Consider the following 21,309-nt stretch of genomic DNA (forward strand, 5'->3'; position numbering starts at 1 on the left):
CCCTTTGGAGGGGCAGGAAAAGAAGGGAAATGGAATTAGATACCTAGGGTTCTAGGTTCCAAGCTGCAGCAGTTAGGATCTTATAGAAAGTGGATGAAGCAGAGCTCTGAACTTCTTTTCTCACTTTCTATTTCAGCAGCAATATTGAAAGCAGCAAGCAGTCAGCTAAGAATATCAGGGGGCCTGTTTCTCAAGGAGTCTTTGAGCTGGATCCTCAGCTGGTATAAATATGTATGAAACCACTGATGTCAGGGCAGCTGCTTTGAGTTACACCAGCAGCTTATCTGGCCCACAAGGTGTGTCGATAGTTTGGTATCAGTAAAACAATAGTCTCTAAACTTTTCAGGCAGCTCTGTAAGACTAAAACCTTCTCTGAGGACTTCTTCCCCGTTTTCCTCTCTGTCACCATCAACGTCATTCCTCCTTGCGATAATTTTCTAGTAGGCTGCATTCTCATTTTTTCCCTGCTTTCATAAGATATGAGAATTCCAGGTTTTGTGCTGCTGCCCATCTCACAGGCAGATAGGTATGCTCCAGCCTTTGATGGAGGAAGGAGCACTCCAAATCCTAGAATATATCATACCGGGCAAGGCTACAGCATCCAATCTCTGCTACAGCATGGAGCCAAAACATTGTGAAGACCAATAGCAGCAGTACCTTGAAGTGCAGCTCAGAGACAGGGTCCTAACTTCATTACGTGAGTGTTTGTGGGGGCTTGTGGTGCAGCCGAAGAATGAGAGGATGGTGAGCCAAGAGCTAGTGGCTTGCAGTACTTTATGCATGTCATGTGTGACAGAGAGAAATCGGAAACAGCAGATGGAGATAAAGCAGTGACATTCCCAGGCAAAAAAGACATGAAATAATGGCAGACTTCTAGGAATCCTCCTGGGAGCAATTAGCTTAAAGGATCGCAGAGACTGTCCCACTGAAGTCACCTACCTTCACCACAGTTACCATGCCTTCATTGGTAACAGGATCTGTCCGAATGGTGAAGTGACCTGAAGGATCTCCACTGATAATACGGTACACAGCATTCCAGTTGGGGGAGTGAGGCTGGTCCCGGTCCATCACCGTTAAATTTGCAACCACCACTTCCACTCTGTTCTCAGGAACCTCCCCAGAATACTGCAGTCAAAAGGCACAAATAGTTATGCTCAAAGAGTTCATAAGGATTGTCAGACTAGATCCCCAGCTGGTTCAAACGGGTACCCTGGCAACACTGGAATTGATTTACATCAGCTGGGGAACTGGACTTCAGTGTTCCAAGAAGGCAATTGTAGAAAAACTAGAGGTAAAAGTGCTCTCAGTTACTACACCTGCTCCTGAGTCCTTTTAGCACTTGTGTTTTTCAATTCCATTTTCTTTAAATGTTTTTCCCCACCCTGTTGTTGTCTGAAAGACCTACATAAATACATGGGTGACAGTGACTAAGGCTATGTCTACACTACGGGATTTTTTCCGGGATACCAGTATCCAGGAAAAACTCTACCACGTCCAGGGAACGCATCTGCTCTCTTTTTTTATGGAAGAGCAGATGCGCTCTTTCAGAAGCCCTATCTTCCTCTTCCCACGAGGAAGAAGGGCTCTTCCAAAAGTGGAGGCTTTTCCAAAATTTGGCCCAGTGTAGACGGGTCAATTTGCGTACCTTTTTCTGATAGATCCCTGTAGTGTAGACATAGCTTAACTAGCGAAGAGAAACAGACAAAGTGTTGTCAGATGTGCAAATTAAATTAATTGGGAAAACAGAGAACTTCCATTTAGTAATCACTTTCAGTTCTAGGAACTGGAACTGTTAACTGTGGTAACAGGAGATTAAAAATGTAAGACCAAAGCGATTTTTAAAAAAGTTGACTGTGTTCCTTTAACATATCCAGATATTCAGATTTCAAATGATGCCTTGATTTTACCTAGTTTTCCTTCTTTCTGCTTTTGATTTGATTTTGCCTGCTATTTTTTTAGTGATTTTGTATCAGCCTTTCCTATTGGTTGATTCTATTATTTATCATTGGTTTTCAAGATACACACCGGCTGTGTCTACATTGGTATCCCTTTCCGGAAAAGGGATGGTAATGAGACACTTCGGAATTGCAAATCCGCGGGGGATTTAAATATCTCCCGCGGCATTTGCATTTACATGGCTGCCGCTTTTTTCCGGCTCTGGGTTTTTGCCGGAGAAAAGCGCCAGTGTAGACACAATTTTCCGGAAAATAAGCCCTTTTCCAGAAGATCTCTTATTCCTACTTTCAAGTAGGACTTTCAAGTAGGAATAAGGGATCTTCCGGAAAAGGGCTTATTTTCCGGAAAATCGTGTCTACACTGGCGCTTTTCTCCGGCAAAAACCCTGAGCAGGAAAAAAGCGGCAGCCATGTAAATGCAAATGCCGCGGGGGATATTTAAATCCCCCGCGGATTTGCAATTCCGAAGTGTCTCATTAGCATCCCTTTTCCGGAAAGGGATGCCAATGTAGACACAGCCACCTTGTTTATACATATTAAGATTCAGATTCCTGTATTTCTCTCTCTTTTCTGCTTTCTACACCTCAATTTATCACTTATCTGGTCAAGGACCCTTGACAGCTTGTATGTCTTGCCATTAGAGACCAAAAGCATCCACTTGGACACCAGAACAGAGTGTCCACATCTTCAAACATGCTCAGAAGCCAGAAGCGTCTATTGACAGCAATTACAAATCAACACTTAGACAGACATATGGCGAATTAAACACTGGGCAAAAAATGGAGCTGCTTACCCCAGTTCTAAAATTGAAACTTAAGCCCCAGTTGTAGGCTCAGAACACTTTTGAAAATCTGGCCCTTAATATGTATTTATGCAAAACTATGCTAATTATAACCAATAATTAATGTGTTACTTAGCTGAAGATTCCTTATAAAATAATATTGTTCTAGTTTCACACCATTCAACATTTTCGTTTATATATACTTGCCACCAATAGATAAAATTTCACATCTGACAGCAAAAATATTTAATTTGCCATATGCCAATCTAAATGCAATTTTGCCCTTTAGTGATCTCTTTAATGGCATTTTGCTGTCTTTTCACTTATGCCTCTATCCTAAATAAGTTTTCATTAGCAAATACAGATGGTATTTTGCCTAGGTCTATTAGGTAATGGAACAAAACAGTGGGATGTCACTTAATAATTCTAGTTCCAAAATATATCATAGCTCCTCTATTTCTCTCTGTTTCTCACTGTGTAGCAAGGTCTTTATGTATTCTCATGCCCCATTTGGAAATTCTGTGGCACTTAATTTGAGCAGGGGAATATCGTATGGAAATTTATCAAAAGCCTTTTGAAACATCCATTAGATCATGTCAGGTGCACACAACTATTATCAGGCTTGAACCCTGCTCAAAAGAACTCAAGGAGATTAGTTAGGCAGGATCGTCTCTTGCTAAATCCATGATAGTTATATCCCATTGGATTAGATTAATGTTGTACTGCATGCCAGGGATGACAAGTTGATGGGCCTTTGGTTTCCTTGGGCAGTTGACTGTGCAGTGTTAAAATCAAGGTATCATATTTGCTGTAACTCAAAGGGAACTAAGCATGCTAAATTGAGTAACGCACATATCCTAGAAACTGTCATTTCCTGCTTTCAGCCCATGTGAAGGGCATGAATAAAGATAAATTTAAAGATTTAATCTATCCTGTCACCCAAATCTTAGAGAGCCTCACCCAACTTTGATTAGCTCAGGCCAAGTTCCCAATGCCCACAGAAAGAGTTTTGCTCATGTAAAGGCCATATAAGAAATAACTGCCAACTCCAGATTTTGGTTTGCTATTCATTTAACTTTTTGTGGGACCAAGTAAGATGATCTAATTCAGAACAAACCATACAATAGAGGGCCAAACCCTGCAAGACACCACACATCCTTTACTCCTATTGGGCAACATCCTGCAAGGAGCTGAGCCCTTGTGACTTTCCCTAAAGTCAGTCCTTTAAAGAGAATCCTGGGGAATTTAATGGGGGCGAAATGATAGAATTTTACAGAAAATGCTCTAAAAGACTTTAGAATTTAAGAGAGAACAATATTATTTCTCTGGGTTATTTTGACCCATCAGATAGAATTCCATAGGATGTGTTCTGGTTTTTCTTTTAGGCTGTGTCTAGACTGGTCAGTTTTTCTGGAAAATCAGCTGGAAAATCAGTCCTGCACCTGCTGCCCCCACAGCTACTGTTCCTCCTCCCACTCCTGTCCCCCTCCCACCTCTTCCTCCTCAACCTCCACAACCTCCTCCTCAATCTCCACACCCCCACCTCAACCTCCGCACCCTCCTCCCCATCTGGAGGCCCCCGTGCCTGCCATGCTGGGAGACATGTGGCCCGACGAGACCTCCACCCCTGAGCCCTGTGGGCTTCCCCTCCCCTTTCTTCCCCTTGCTTCCCCCTTCCAGCTCCCTTCTCCCAGGTTTCCCCCTCCCCGCTCACACCCTCTCTCCTCCCTTCTTCTGCCTCCTTTCCCCAATCTCCCCAGAGTTTCATTCCCCCTCCCCAGTTGTGTTAAATAAAGACAGTTTCTATTTTTGAAAATATGCGTATTTTATTTGACATCAGGAAGGGGGGGTAGGGAAGGGTAAGTGGAAGGGCGAGAGGGAGGAATGGTAGTCCTTTTTATCATGAAAGTTGAACTTACAAATGTAAACTGATATACAAATAACTGCATTCAGATATAAAACAATGTAAAATTTTAGAGGCTAGAAAGTCCATTCAGTACTATTTCTTGTTCAGCCAATTGCTCAGACAAAAAAGTTTGTTTGCAGTTGCAGGAGATAATGCTGCCCACTTCTTGCTTACACCATCACCTCAAAGTGAGAACAGGCATTCATATGGCACTGTTATAACATTACAAGATATTTATGTGCCAGATGTGATAAAGATTTAGATGTCTTTTCCTGCTTCAGCCACTATTCCAGAGGACTTAAGTCCATGCTCATGATGGGTTCTGCTAGATAATAATCCAAAGCACTGTGGACTGATGAATGTTCATTTTCAGCAGGTCTACACTGCAGGGGAAGGTCAGCTTAAGGTACGCAATTCCAGCTATGTAAATAACATAGATGCAGTTGACATATCTTTAGCTGAGATAGGGTTCCCTCCTCACTGCAGCAGGTCGATGGGAGAAACACTCCTGTTGACTTCCCTTACTCCTTGCAACAGCAAGGAGTACTGGCATTGATGGGGGGGCTCCCCTCGGTGTTCGATTTGGTGTGTCCCCACTAGACCTGCTAAATCATATGTTGGAAGATCGATTGCTGCAGCATCAATCTTCTTGGTAATATAGATGTGCTCTGTGTCAGATATCATCAGAAGGCTGATTTTCCTATTTGGTGGTTTGGGTTCTTTAGTTTCCTCATCAAAGTGTTGAGCTTTTAAAACTTCTGAAAGCATGCCCCATGCTTCATTCCTCTCAGATTCTGGAAGGCACTCGAGTGTCTTAAACCTTAGGTGAAGTGCTAAAGCTATCTTTAGAAATCTAATATGGGTACTTTCTTTTGTCCAATCTGCTGTGAAAGCATTCTTAAAATGAACAACATGTGCTGGGTCATCCTCTGCGACTTCATGAAACATATGGCAGAATGCGGGTAAAGCACAAGAAACACACAATTCTTCCCCAATGTGTTCAGTCAGATATTTAATTAATGCTTTTTTTTTTAAATGAGCATAGTTAGCATGGAAGCATATCCTCTGGAATGGTGGCCAAAGCAAGAAGAGGCATATGAATGTTTAGCATATCTGGCATGCAAATACCTTGCTGTGCCAGCTATAAAGGTGCCATGTGAATGCCTGTTCTCACTTTGAGGTGACATTGTAAGTAAAAAGTGGGCAACCATATCTCCCATAAATGTAAAAGAAAGTATTTCTTTTAGAGATTGCCTGAACAAAAGGTAGGACTGAGTGGACTTATAGGCAATAAAGTGTTATATTATTTTGTTTTTTAATGCAGTTATGTAACAAAAAAAACCCCTATATTTGTAAGTTTCTCTTTCAGAATAAAGAGTTCTTTAGTTATATTATAGTACTTATCCGAGATGAATTGAAAAATACAGTTTGAATCTCTCTAATCTGGTGCTCTCGAGACCTGACCAGTTCTGAATGAGAGAATTTTCTGGACTATGGGAGGCCATATTGTCTAGCATCAGTACCAACACTTCCACTGCTTACTGGGCTGCTAGAAGACATTTAGGGGTAAATTAGAACTAAATAACAGCACAAAACACTTAAAGCCAGGACTGGTGACTGTAAACAAACTTTATGGGATCGTTGGAAACTTGGCCAAACCCATGAAAAGTGGACATCTGGCTAACTAAAATCATTATAGACAATGGATGTTTCTGGACAAGAGTTCTTGATTAGAGAGGTTCAACCAGTACTACTACTTCTGTTTTTTTTATTACAGTGCAAATATTTGCAATAAGTATAAAGAAAGCACTGAACACTTTGTACTCTGTGTTGTAATTGAAGTCAATATATTTGAGAATATAGAAAAACATCCAAAATATTTAATAAATTTAAATTGGCATCCTATTATTTAACAGAGGGATTAAAACTGTGTTTAATTGCAATTATTTTTTTAATCGTGATAATTTTTTTGAGTTAATCACATAAATTAACTGCATTAATCAACAGCCCTAAATAAAAGGATGCACATGGCCTCCTACAAAGCAAAACTGCAGTTTCACCAAGCTCTGCAGCAAACATTTCTCTAAGATAAATCTCATGCGTCAATTGTGAGCAGGAATCACTTAGGAATCATATATCCTATAAAATATTTATTGCTTAAAATATTTTATAATCATCTGTATCTTCACAATACTAATATTGCAACATTTACTTGTATTCATCAGTAATTTATTTTGCTTCATTTTCTACTGCTGCATTATGAAGTTTTTCATTTTCTTCATGCTTTTTAAATCTCTCTCTTGCTAGCTATTTTGGAATTGATTGTTATTCAGTCTGAACTTGCATTATGAGATAAATATTTGCTCTGTCAATTTACCATTATTTCTTAAACCTGCCCTATCCATCTGAAGTTATGTAGTTTCTATTTTTTTTCATACTGGTATGATTGTGAAAGATCCTCTCACTGGCTCCTAGATTGGTCTGTCTGCAGTCATATGGTATGGGAAAGGTAATAATTCATTTTGATTTCTAGCCTGCATCAGATTATACTGAAGTCATTTAACCCTAGAGTTTATTTTTGTCTTGCTCAGTACTTGATAGCACATATGTACAAGCATCAGTCAAAAGAAAAAAAGGGAAATAAGCAGGGAAATGATAAGTTCAAATGATGACTTTATGGCTTTGCAACATCTCCTAACTCTACAGTCTGAACTGTAGAGCCAAGCATAGTGGAGTAAAATCAAGCAGCTCATTGCAGACACTCCCACAGTGTAATGATGTGAAATGGCTGAATACAGTGAAAAATTATTCAGGTTCATTTTGGTGACTGCTAGAGGGAATTTCATTTCTTCCATGTTAGCTCCTTTCTTTTTGCCCTTGATGAAAATTTGCTCTAGCAATATCTTGTTTGTATGAATATTTGTTAAAAAAGTGAATTTCTGATCTCTAACCATACTTACAGCACATAATTAGTTGTGGGTAGAAGCACTTTGGAAGGGTTAGGCTATCCACACAGAGACAATGCCTTGTGATTCAAGCGAGCAATCATACACCCTGAATATAGAATCCTGTGTACATAATACTCACAGGAATGCTCAGAGGGAACAGTTTACGATCAGTCCAGAGGTTGGAATGTGTTTGCACGAAATATTTAGAAAATAATTTTGATTATTAAATAAATTGATGAAAACTGTAGTTTGTTGACAATTTGTGTAAAGGAAAATGAGTTAGATCATCCTATAAAGCATTAATTGTGAGTTCTTTGCCCAGTTGCAGCATTGAAAAAAGCCAATATAATGCTAATTGACTGCTCCTGCACCATGTTTTTATGCCTGCATTTTTACTTTCAGGGTTAAATAAAACCTCTACATCTCAGAAAAGCCCAGAGAAGTAAAACAACTCCAAATTGTACTCCGTATCTGCCAGCTGGATATTTAAATCAATAATCCTCTATTTTTTTCTTTTTGTTTCTAGTACCAGTAATTTTGCTTCTCTTCCTAGCAGTCTAATTGCTGTTTTCTTAAGCCTTGCCATCACTTCTTAGACCTTTAATTTTCAATATCATTTGCTGTATGGATGTCTGCATTAGCTTCACAAGTTATCCTCTCTCATCTGGTCTCTATGCAGGTTTGGATCTAAATTTCTATGCCAGTATAAATCTGGAGCAACTTTCAAAATGGCTTCAAAATGGTTATTTTAAATCTACATGTGTGTAGCTGTAGTCAGAATCTAGCCCTAAACTTCCAGATTTTGCACAAGATGATCATGTTTTGTAAATAATCAAAGATGTAGTTTTTGTGTAAATCTGCAGATATTGCTATCTTAAAATGCTAATCAGATTTCTTTCAAGTTTTTCTCAATGGTAGGCATCCTCTTTCTACCACTGATCATGTTCTAGCTACTTATCTCCATGTACTTATCTCCTGAAGAGCAGTTCACTGAATACCTAGGGTATGTCTAGACTACATGGCTCCATCGACGGAGTCATGTAGATGAGTTTACTAGACATAGGAAAATGAAGCAGTGATTTAAATAATCGTCGTTTCATTTACATCAAAATGGCCATCGCGCTGTGCCAATCAGCTGTTTGGAGGAACAGCGGGGCAGTCTGGACGTGCCCTGGTCGACAAGGGAAGCCTTTGTTGACCGCTCCGGTAAACCTCATTTCAAACTTCCCTTGTCGACCGCAGCACGTCCAGACTGCCCTTTTGTGTCACCAAACAGCTGGTCGGCACAGCGCAGTGGCCATTTTTATGTAAATGAAGCGGTGATTTTTTAAATCGCCGCTTCATTTTCCTATGTCTAGTAAACTCATCTACATGGCTCCGTTGACGGAGCCATATAGTCTAGACATACCCTTACTATCTAACCTGTCATTTAGTGACCAGTAAGCAAGTTCACTATCTTGTGTTCCTTCTTACACTCTCTTGTGCAAACACACACTGCACTACACTTCTCATCCGCACATATGTATTCACTTGGATCAATTTAGTATTAATTTCATGAGTACATATGACATTCCAGGCTAGCTATATGCCAAGTGGCCAGTGCCTTCCAATGCATAAATTGTAAAAGTCCAATGCATTCTTGCCAACTTGCAGTTTTGCTTCACTGTAACTAGGCACAGCTGTCATATATCCCATTATGAAATTCATTGCTTGGGTTGGATAAATTTACTTTCCACATGCTTTTTTAACGGCCTGCCGGAGTCATCCATGTTTTAATGGTCTTCAGGAACATGGACTGGCTAGCTCACCCACCGTTAAAAGCTGATCTGGAAGTGCTACCTTTATCTTAACCATTTGGTGTTATTCAAAATGACCATCTGACTGAAAAGCTCTGAAATCTGTGAATGAGGGTCTAAAGTCTAGTAAAAGATTTATGTGTTATTTACAAATAAATTATTAAAAAGCAAATATATTAGAAGAAAGCGGAAGACCAAGGACAGGGTAGGCCCATTACTCAGTGACGAAGGAGAAACAATAACAGAAAACTTGGAAATGGCAGATGTGCTTAATGACTTCTTCGTTTCAGTTTTCACCAAGAAGATTGATGGTGACGGGATGTCTAACATAGTGAATGCTATTGTAAATGGGATAGGTTTAGAAGTTAAAATAAAAAAAATTACAAATTAAAAATTACTTAGAAAAGTTATCACAGGGGTAGCCATGTTAGTCTGTATCTGCATGAACAATGAGATGTCCTTATATGGCACTTTATAGACTTAACAGATTTATTGGCGCATAAGCTTTCGTGGGCAAAGTCCCACTTTGTCAGATGCAACAGATGTTTAGGAAAGTTAGTCGTCTTCAAATCACCAGGGCCTGATGAAATGCATCCTTGAATACTCAAGGAACTGATAGTGGAGGTATCTGAGCCTTTAACAATCATCTTCGAAAAGGCACGGACATTGGGAGAGACTCCAGAAAACTTGAAAAAGGCAAATATAGTGCCCAGCTATAAAAAAAGAAATAAGAACAACCCAGAAAACTACAGAGCAGTCAGTTTAACTTCTGTGCCAGAAAAGATAATGGAGCAAGCAATTAAGGAATTAATCTGCAAACAACAGGAAGACAATAAGATGATAGGTAACAGCCAGCATAGATTTGTAAAGAACAAACCGATCCGATAGCTTTCTTTGATAGGATATCAAGTCTTGTGGATAAGGAAGAAGCAGTGGATGTGGTATACCTAGATTTTAATAAAGCATTGATATGGTTTTGCATGATATTCTTATCACTAAACTAGGGAAATACAACCTAGATGGGGCTATTATAAGGTGGGTGCCTAACTGGCTGGATAATAACTACTCTCTGAGAATGGTTAACGGTTCACAATCATGTTAGAAGGGCATAACAAGTGGGGTTCTGCTGGGGTCTGTTTTGGGACCAGTTCTGTTCAATATTTTCATCAACAATTCAGATGATGGTGTAGAGAGTACACTTATTAAGTTTGCAGTAAGCTGGAATGGGTTGCAAGTGCTTTGGAGGATATGGCCATAATTCAAAATGATCTGGACAAACTAGAGAAATGGTCTGAGGGTAAACAGGATGAAGTTTAATAAGGACAAATGCAAAGTGCTCCTCTTAAGAAGGAACAATCAGTTTTACACATACAGAATGGGAAGTGACTGTCATGAAAGGCGTACTGCAGAAAGGGATCTAGGGGTCATAGTGGACCACAAGCTAAATATGGGTCAATGATGTGACACTGTTGCAAAAAAAGTAAACATGATTTTGGGAGGCATTAACAGGAGTGTTGTGAGCAAGATACAAGAAGTCATTATTCTGCTTTACTCTGTGCTAATTAGGCCTGATCTTTGTCCAGTTCTGGGTACCACATTTTGAGAAAGATGTGGAAAAATTGGAAAAGGTCCATAAAAGAGCAACAAAAATGATTAAAGGCCTAGAAAACATGAGCTATCAGGGAAGACTGAAAGAACTGGGCTTGTTTAGTTTAGAAAAGAGAAGACTGAGGGGACATGATAGCGGGTTTCAAGTATCTAAAAGGGTGTTAGAAGGAGGAGGGAGAAAAAATGTTCTTGTTGGCCTCTGATGATAGGACAAGAAGCAATGGGCTTAAATTGCAGCAAGGAAGGTTTAGGTTGGACATTAGAAAAAACTTCTTAACTGTCAGGGTGGTTAAACACTGGAATAAATTGCCTAGGGAGGTTGTGGAATATTTAAGAGCAGTTTGGATAGACATCTATCAGGAATGATTTAGATTCTAGATAGTTGTTGGTCCTGCTGTGAGGGCAGGAGACTGGACTTGATGACCTTTTGAGGTCCCTTCCAGTTCTAGTGTTCTATGATTCTATGATACCTGCATCTTGATTTAAGGCATAGAAAGTAAATGAGAGACAGAATTTTAAGTGGAAACAATAAACCTAGGAAGGAAGCAAACTTGTCAGATATTGGTAAGTAAATCAATGAGCCAATGTTTAGGGCATCTATTCTATTTCTCAGTCACTCAGACTGTGGGCTTGCTGGCAGGATCCAGTTGTATGTCAATATGCCCAATACCAATGGGCTACGTGTTTCTTCCCATTGTTCAGGTACATTCCTTGACCCTGTCTGTCACTACCAGAGGTATGTAGCTAGGACTTCGCTTTCTGAGTACCACACCTTTCAGTTTCTAAGACCCATACCTTGAGTGTGTGCAGAGACAGCAACCATTTTGATCTCAGAATTGCTGAGAGCTGTTGCCTTCACTCTTGTTCTTTACAATGGTGTTGCTCTCCTTAGTCTCAAGTAAGAATTAGATTTAACTGAAACGACATGGTTTGCCTTTTTGGATTAAGGAAATGTAAGTGCAAATTAAAAACGTGGAAGAAAAAAAAGTGCCTTTCGGAACGGCATGTCATACCCGCCTTGTACTAAGCTCTTAGTAAGTGGAAACTCGGTAATCTCCGACTCTTACATTCAAGGGGGCCCAAGCTTGGATCCAGTTTTAATTTTGGATCAGTGAATCCCAGAATCCTTGTCAAAGATTCACAGTCCAGGGGATAGAATGGCTTTTTTTTTATTAAATAAAAAGCGTTACATTTTTCATAACATTTTTCATCCTTCAGAGTTACATTTTTTTTACAGTATGAAAAGATGCTACAAAAATGATGACACTGAGACATTGCTTTGCTTCAAGATAACCATTTTTGGATAAATATAGCCTATGAAATGAATCCCACATATACATTTATACATTTTATAAAAATGCTTTACAACACAAAGCAGCTCTTTACAACATTCATATGAAAGGTTTAAAACAAGATTAAAATGACGTCCTTGGAAAGGCACACAGTCTTGCCAAGGAAAGAAAATTGTACATTAACCCCATACAGGAAAGTTGTATGTTATCTGTATTTAAAAGGCTATAAAGTATGACTTTAATCAACCTCCTTGACTTTGGGGACTTTCATGTCTCACTGAAACTCATGAAGGCTGGCATAGTGTGGCTTCTAGAACACAAAAGCCTTTCATCTGTAACCTGGCACCCTTGTACATTCAAATCCTGATACTATCATCTTGTTAGGAAGAAAAATTGTGAATTTATCCAAAATGGGATCTCTTCCAGTTTAAATGATGTAGCCCTTGCAGCAATGACCTTTAACAACCATTGTACTCAACAATAAAAGATCTTATCTCAAGATCCAATGGAAACAGTGGATGTTAAAAATTATCTGATAGCAGAGGCTTCCATTTTCAAGTGTAGCTGAGAATCTCCTGAGCAGTCCATTTGCTTTCTTGTCTAACCCACCTTTGTTTCCTGCCTAAGGAACAAATGGTATGACAAGGGGATTGCTGCATTTCTGAGCGATATTTGTTAGGTTTAATTAATCAGGCTATCTTTTAAATAAGGGCATAGAGTCTAAAACTGCTGGACCTGGCTACAGAAATTTACACAGCTAATTCTGCTACTAAAATAAAATAAAACAATAACTCTTTGCACTGATACAACACTCCCCTACACTGGCAGGGAAACACTATAGCCCACTGGTCTCCAACCTTTTTAAGCACAAGATCACTTTTTGAATTTAAGTGCAATCCAAGATCTACCTCAAACCCAAATACCCTTGCCCTGCCTCCTTCGTGCCCCTTCTCCAAGGTCCCGCCTCTGCTCACTCCCTCCTCCCTCCCTCCCTCCCACCCCTATTCTCCTTCCCTTTCATCAGGCAGGGGAAGAGGGTTGGGGTGCAGGCTCTGGTCTTGGGCTAAATGATTTGGAGTGTGAGAGGAGCTCTGAACTGAGCCTGGGGCAGGGGCTTGGAGTGCAGGAGGGGGTTCATGACTGGGGCAGGGGATTGGCGCTGTCTCCAGCTGGACACAGCTTCCCTCAGGTGGCTCGTGGGTGGTGGTACATTGGGGCTAAGGCAGGCTCACCCCTGTCCTGGCCCTGGCCCTGCACCACTCTGAAAAGCAGACAGCAAACTTCCTCCATCACAAGCCCTGTTGTGCCCCCTCTCTTCTCTGTGGAGATAGAATACAGGAGGTGAGGGGGGCACCCTGATATAAGCACCCCCTCCCTTCCCTGCTCTGTACCATAAGCAGGAGGCTCCTAGAGAGGAGCAGCTCCAAGGCAAAGGACAGGAGATGCGCAGATGTGCGGGGAAGGGCAGCTGAAGTGCTGGCACTTGATAGCCTCTTGGCCAAACCAGTCAGGATCACCCATCAGAGGCTCCAAGATCCCGATCTACCGGTTGGTGATCACTGCTCTAGCCTATATAGAAGTGAAGTCTAGAGAGGCTGTGACTTTCCCATGGTCACACAGGAAGGTAGTGGCAGGGTCAGGATTGGAACTCAGCACCTGTGCTCAGATCCCTAGCCCTCCTGAGAACATGATGAATTAAAGTACATATTTTACAAACACATTCAGCTCAGTCCAGGTTAGGCTCTCCCTCCCCATTACCTTATACCCCTCTGATAACCATTGAGCTGTTAAGAAGCAAAAGACAAGCGATGAAGCCTGGAAATGAATTGCACGAAACACTGTAAACCAATGCTGCGGGTTAGCTGGCTCAGCAATACTCCAGTCAGCAATTTCCTCCTCAGAGTTTCACAGTGCACTGATTTCAAACAAGAGACACCAACATGGTTTTACATATCTACGTGGAAAAAAATCACCAGAAGAACAAACAGCCTGGGTTAGAACCTAGCCCCGTCACGGCGGGTTGTAACGCTCTGTCTGTTGTGGCTGCATGATCTGACCCTCATGGACTGCAATGCTAATGTGACTTTCACCTCACAAGAGATGGTAGAAGCCAGGGGTTTCAAACTCATGGTTCCACAATTCGGCCTGTGCATGGTTGCTGGCATGTGAGTCCCTGCAACCCTCGGGAGGGGTGTCTGTATCCTTCCTCTAAATCCAGCCTCTGCTTCACTCCTTCCCCGCCACTTCCTGCCCCTCCTCCATCCTCTTCTGCTCTGCTTCCCTCAAGCCCACTCCTCCGAGGGACAGGACCTTGGGGATCATAGGGGGCCTGGCATGGAGTGGCAGCTGCATCCGGTCCTACCAAACTCACTATGATGATGGGAACTGCAGGGAAGTGGAGTGACGCAGCAGCTTCTGCTCTGCTCCGCCGCCATCTTTGAGGCCAGCCCGGACCCTCTGCTTCAGCCCAGCGGCGGGAAGCAGATCATCCCAGCTCCAGCACGGGCTTGCTGGGGATTCGAGGGTAGGCCAGGCTGCTGCATAGCTCCACTTCTACATGGCTCCCACCACCACATTGAGTGTGGGAGGGGCCCAAACCCTGTTGTCAGCCCCAACCCACCCATGGCCCTGGAGCCCTACAAGAGGAAGGGTGCCCACTGGCCCACTAGGAGGATATGAGGACTGGCACTGGCCTTAAGTTAAGCTAAGATTGAGACCCTTGGTATAAACAAAGCTTTTGAAAATACAGAGGTCCAGATTCTGCCACTATCTACTATATATTTGAGAGAGTGTGTTTGTGTGTGTGTGTCTGCCCATCCATCTGTGAGTTAGTTCGTTCCAGAATTCCTAAATGGTGAGACCAAATTTGGTAGGCAGCATCCACGTAGCCTAACTTAAAGCAAGTTCAGGGGTTGGTTATGACAGGAATGCAATGGTTTCACATGAAATAGAAAGGAAGAGATGTGACAGCAGGGACAGTAATACTCACAAATGACCACAGGGGGGCAGCAAGCACCCCAGCCCTGCAAAGCAGCCACTGGCTTTCAGCACAGCTCCCACCACCATGGCCTCCCCTGGGGAGCAGCTGTAGGCTTGGTAGTAGGGTCCCCTCTGCCACAGCCAGCTCTGGGGAGCCGTCACTCGGGAATTGCAGCCCCTGCTGGCTCCTGCACCCCCCATTCTCTGCCCTCAACCCTGACTCCTATATCCCATCCACCTCAGGCCCCTGCTCAGAGCCCTGCCTCACTCCCAACCCTGACTTGTGCACCTCCCCCATGTCCCTAGTTGCCTTCCCTGATCCCCTCCTCACCTCCAGCCCTGAGTTTGGCACTCCCCACAGCCCCAGCCCCCTGCCACGAGCCCCCCACATCCCTAAGCCCCTGTCCCGAGCGCCTCCTTAAGGACCCATCCAGATTCTTTGACTATTATTTATATAAATCATTTACTTTCCTGAGACTTCTTGTGCTACTCAGGACCATGGTGAAAGAAAAGAGCCAAGAGAAATGTTTTGGGGCCAGATTCCTGTTCTAGTTACTCAGCTGAATAACTTTTGGTTTGGTGTAACTGAGACCAAAACCTGACCCTCAAAATTCAGGAAAGTGCTTAAGCACATGCATAAGTTTAGTCATGTAAACCATCCCGCTGAAGTCAATGGAACAGCACATGGTAAAATACTTTCTAGAAATGGGGCTTTGGACATTTGTATGCAAACTTTCTTTTTACACAAGTCTAACTTGAAAATCCTGCCTTTAACTACATTACATCAATTTTAAAACCTGATGAAAACTACTAATTTGCTGTAATGCATAATTAACAGGCCCAAACTTTATTCTTCTTCCCTACACTTTAAGGGTGTGTAGACTACTAGACTACATGGCTCCGTCGATGGAGCCATGTAAACTAGTTTACCTGGCATAGGCAAAGAAGCGGGGATTTAAATAATCCCCGCTTCATTAAAATAAACATGGTAGCTGCCCTGTGCCAACGGTCAGCTGATCCGGCACAGCGGGGTAGTCTAGACGTGGATCAGTCCGCTGTGGAAGCCTTTGCCAATTGATCCCTTATGCCTCGTGAATGGGATCGGTCGGCAAAGGCTTCCCCAGCCGACCGATCTGCGTCTAGACTACCGCACTGTACTGGATCAGCTGATCGTTGGCACAGTGTGGCGGCTTTTTTTTTTAAATTGAAGTGGGGATTATTTAAATCCCCGCTTTGTTGCCTATGCTGGGTAAACTAGTTTACATGGCTCCGTTGACGGAGCCATTTAGTCTAGACATACCCTAAGTGCAAGTCAGTGTTCTTCATTTGCTCAGATTTTACAAAATCGTCCTCCCATTTAGAATATAAACCCACTACAACAGCCAAAGAATTAGTGATACAGTTCAAATCACAAGCCACTGAAATGCACCCCATTGGTCTGACTCAGTACTTCTTGGTGAAATTTGTACAGAACAGGCTATTTTAATTCATGCAAGTTTAATATAGTTTCATAAAAAAGAGCCTTGAGCTGATAAATCTAGTTTAGAATTCTCTTATTAACTGCCCACTGCTCATAATGAGTTTTTAATTTTTTTCCAGATTTTAAGGCATATAAAAGCTGTTCATGTAGCTGGGGGATCAGTAGGCAGAAATTTGGGGAAGAACGACATTTAAGAGTCCTGGAACTGGAATTTTCATTTACACCCTTATCCCGATGTTGAGTTTTATAGCAAGATTCCTCTGTAGCAAGACTCATGCAGTCAGCATGCTGACTTCTTCTTCACCATGTTCTGCACTGCAATTGAACACACTGCTGTTTCCAGATTAGAATTCACATACATTCACATACAGGATTTTTTTTTAAACAACTGGAGCTGTAGAGCAACAATAGGCAGGAAAATCTGCAAAATCTCTGTTTAGCAATAGAGCCCCAATTTAATAAAGTAACCCTGCTCAAGAAAGGCACTTAAATGCAAGCTAAAAGTAAAGCACATAGTTCAGTCTAATTGATGTTAAAGAGTACATGCTTTTCCTGAATCAATGCCAACATAATTATCATTATTTGCATATTGCCACAAAAAGTTTAACATACCAACATGTAGCAGAAAAAAATATAGGTTCAATTGCAAAATGCAAACATAAAGTTAATATAAGGAAATGAAATCAATGTTTTGATGAAGCAGCAAATTATCACCTGTCAGGGATGATCTATTCTAGACAGTCCTGCAGTAAGGACAGCAGACTGGACTTGATGACCTCTTGAGGTCCCTTCCAGTTCTAGTGTTCTATGATTCTATGTAATATAAGGCATATAAAAATAGTAAACACGAAGGTCTGACTGTCTAGAGTAATATGGAATGCTAAAGAAAAAATACAGATAAAATAAATGGTAAATAATGAATGGACCTAGGAATGAGAATGAGGGAAAGAGAAAGAGAGATGGCTAGAAAGAAAAGAAGGAGGAGGACTAGGTCTTTTCTGAGAGAGACACACACAGATACACTGGAAAAGATGTGGGGAGAAAGAGAAGAGCGGAAGGCTGCGTGTATGGCATGAAGAGTGTGTGTACACGTTAGGGATATAGTAGTATGGTTGATTAACCGATTAACTGATGAGCAAAAGCTTATAGGTTAATGCTATAGACTACACACATTTCCACATACTCCCCACTAGGAAACATTTTAGCAGACTGGCCAGCAACCTGGCTTAGTCCTGGCTTGCGCCAGGTCCAGCATCTATTCCTGCTGTAGCTCTGCATTTAAAGTGTATTAGGCAGCCCAGCTCAATTCCAGCTTGCGTACGGTCCGGGAGCTGTGGCAGGCAGCCGGTCTGCAATGGGAGCTGGTTTTTAAACTTGCGGAGCAGCTCCCTCCTGGCACCCCACACTGACAAAGAGGCAGTAGCGCTGAGTGGCAGGGCGCTGCTGGCCCCACGCCCGGGGACTAGAGAGCAGTCGAGTAACCAATAAGAATTCATGAGGTTAATAAGCTATTCAATTAACCGATATTTAACTTCCCTAGTATATGTACTTGTAGGCAATGCTTAATGCCAGGAGAGTGGTACTTCTTCTTTTGCTGTCAGAATCCTTTATAATTGTGCAAAGCTGAACAGTTTGAAAAGTTCTAGCGCAGTTTAAGAAGTCATGTCCTCTCGATTTCTAATTCTCCCTGTACTGAGTGTTCTGACCCTTTTCTCTGCAATTGGGAAACGTTAAGGCATCCTGCACAGTTAGAAATATTTGATGAGAGGAAATTCATCACAGCACTACTAAATCCTTTGCTATTTTATTTTATTTAAGTATGTCACTGAAGATTTTATAATGGAAATGTGCTTAGCAGAATTTGGACTATCTATCCTCTTATCTCTGGGAAGCAACTGTTTTTTGGCAAGTTAGGGTTTAGTACTGGGTCAACAGGATATTGAAGATTTTTTTTTAAAAGGCCAAAGAAGTTAGTATATTTTGGAAAGAGAAGATGCATTTTTTGATGTTTAAGACTGTGGAGGTACTATATGGATCCCAATTTCTCAAAACCAAATCAGACTGAGATACTATGTGCATTTAAGTTACTAAAATAATCCATTAGAAATAGGTATTTGCCTTACCTTCTATCAGTTATGTCAAATCTGGACCTATACTGTTGCATTATTAATTAATGTGGTGCCCTAGTTTATAATGCAAAGGATCCAGGCATGGTGGAATATAAATGATATAAAATAATTAATCATAAAACTGCATGAGATGCAGTATTTTTCAAAATTCCTAATTATGGATTAATGCTGAAGGTAGATAAAAAATGGTCTAGGTGAGGGCTGTATGGCAGTTTTGAATAGGAAAATTAAGCTGATACTGTGCTCCTTCCTGATTGTAGATCTATCTACACTGTCAACAACCTCAGCTACACTGTGGTTAAACTACAAACCAATATTTCAAAAACAATGACACTGTGCAGTACAAAGGGTATTGAATTAAGGTCTCAGTTGTTGATCTCATTTGAAAATCATTCTCTGACACTGACAAAGCTTGCTAACATTCAAAGGCATTTGTATTTAGGTCAATAACTTACTCACCCTTTCATCAATGGTCTAATGAACTATTAATGTTATAACATATATTGAGCTACAGTTTCACATCTGTCTTGATTTGGTGAGCCTAACTTAATACATGCAGTTGAATGTATGTGCAAAACCAGTTCATCTGTTTGGTGTGCACACCAAGTTTTGCACAAGCAGTTTGAGCATTCAGGCATCCAACTATTTTGTGTTCTCAAAATGTGTCTAATTTTGCCAACCTCATTTGCATACACAACATTGGGTGCACAAAATTAGAGGCCAGCTTAAAATGCCCAGAATTTACTGAAGAATAATATAATATGGCATTCAAGAAATAGAGATCTTAAGAATCCTAATTTCTCATTCAAAAGTTCAAGCCATGACAACATTTTGGGTCAAGCCTCTAAACACAGGTGTCTAAGTTACACAAATACAAAATATGAGCGTGCATCTGCAAAATGGATAATTGAATGTACAGCCGAATGTAGCTATGCATTTTTCGTGGCCAAATTCAGACCTAAATCCTCAGCTGATGTAAACTAACTTCTCTCCAATGCTTTTGAAGAGCGATATCCATTTACAGCCAAAACATTTAAGCATGGTTAACTGTAAGCATTAAAATAACTCTACCCCATTCAGTACTTTAAAATATGCTTAAATTCCAGTGACGTTAGTGGAACTTAAGCACATGCTGAAAATTAAGCAGATCAACAAATGCTTCACTAAATTGGGGGTTAAATTCCTATTTTTGAAAATCTCCATGATTCAGAGTTCTGAGAGCCAGCAAGAAACATTTGCTTTATTCCTCCAATGAAACTTTCTCAAAAGTGTTTTTTGAGAGAATAAAAGATAGCATTCACCACACGTTGTGGTAGTGATGTCTAGTAGATATATATCAGTTGGATGAAAAACACCGGTGTTTGGCCTCAGGACTTACTATCCAATGTAGATAGAGTGGAGATCATTTAATTTAATTGTGGATGTTTGGTCGGCAGCAACTGGTAATGTTACATCTCATTGCACTTTGGCACTGGCATCATTTTTCCACTCTGGATATTTCATCCACAGAATTACATAATGCATATTACAACGGTATGGTTTTATGGTTTCTTACTCCAGACCCCACATATATATTAAATGGAGAAGGAAAACTATGATGAGACAGTATTAAATGAGCTATCACACTAGGAGATGTAACATAGCCAGATGTTGCAAATGAAATGGCTCATGACAAATGGTCTATGACAAGATAATGTGAGAACTGATGTGGTGGCACTAGACTATATAGAATGTGTATGATCATTTCCCTATACTGCTTTAGTGAGCTGGTTGCATGAACCAGCAAAAAAAAAAAAAAAAATCATGCTAGAAGATCAAACATCCCCAATAGATTGTTGTGTGTTACTAGCTGTACATGTGTGCAGTTCATTCCCATTAATGGGAATTACATACTGGCCCTGAGAGGACAGAGGAGCTTTTAGTGTTGTAAAGGATAGCTGAGTATGTACTTATGATGTATCCATTCATGGCGGTTATGTTGTAATTTTTGGATTGCAACCACTTATGTGTTGTGAAGCAGGGAATGAATAGTGCCATGGGCTCTACTCCCGTCTGGCATTGTAACTCTAATTGGCAGAAACCGTGCTTTCTAGTGTAGAAAGTGATGGTTGCATTAGTTTTGATTTTAAACCAAGAAGTATATGGGTCTGAATTAAGAGAGACCAATCAAGCATTTTTTACTGCTTTTTTTTTTTTGTGGGGGGGGGGGGGGGGGGAGGGGAGAGGGAGGTGCAACAGGGAATTGAAATCTGTAATGAATTTGTCATTTCCATATTTTAAATGCACTGGTCTTTGGCAATTTACAACACCAAGGTCTGAAAAATTCATTATTATTAACTTCCATCAAGGGTGTTCCTGAAACCAAAATTACTTAATCAACTCAATTTAGCTTCTTGTGCAGACCTAATTCAGAAAAACTTTATCTTCCTGAATTG

The 21,309-nt window shown here is 41.0% G+C and overlaps 1 protein-coding gene across 1 annotated transcript in view; it reads right to left on the reverse strand.

Annotated features, from left to right (window-relative positions):
• The window catches only part of CDH4 (cadherin 4), an 821,769-nt gene that overhangs the window by 51,781 nt on the left and 748,679 nt on the right, over positions 1-21,309 (reverse strand). The window contains exon 9 of the mRNA XM_075901106.2: positions 940-1,125. Coding sequence (XP_075757221.2) covers positions 940-1,125 — 186 coding nt within the window. The remainder of the gene's footprint in view (positions 1-939; positions 1,126-21,309) is intronic.

Source organism: Pelodiscus sinensis, chromosome 17, assembly GCF_052426305.1.
Source record: "Pelodiscus sinensis isolate ZL-2025 chromosome 17, ASM5242630v1, whole genome shotgun sequence".
NCBI classification, from domain to species: domain Eukaryota; kingdom Metazoa; phylum Chordata; order Testudines; family Trionychidae; genus Pelodiscus; species Pelodiscus sinensis.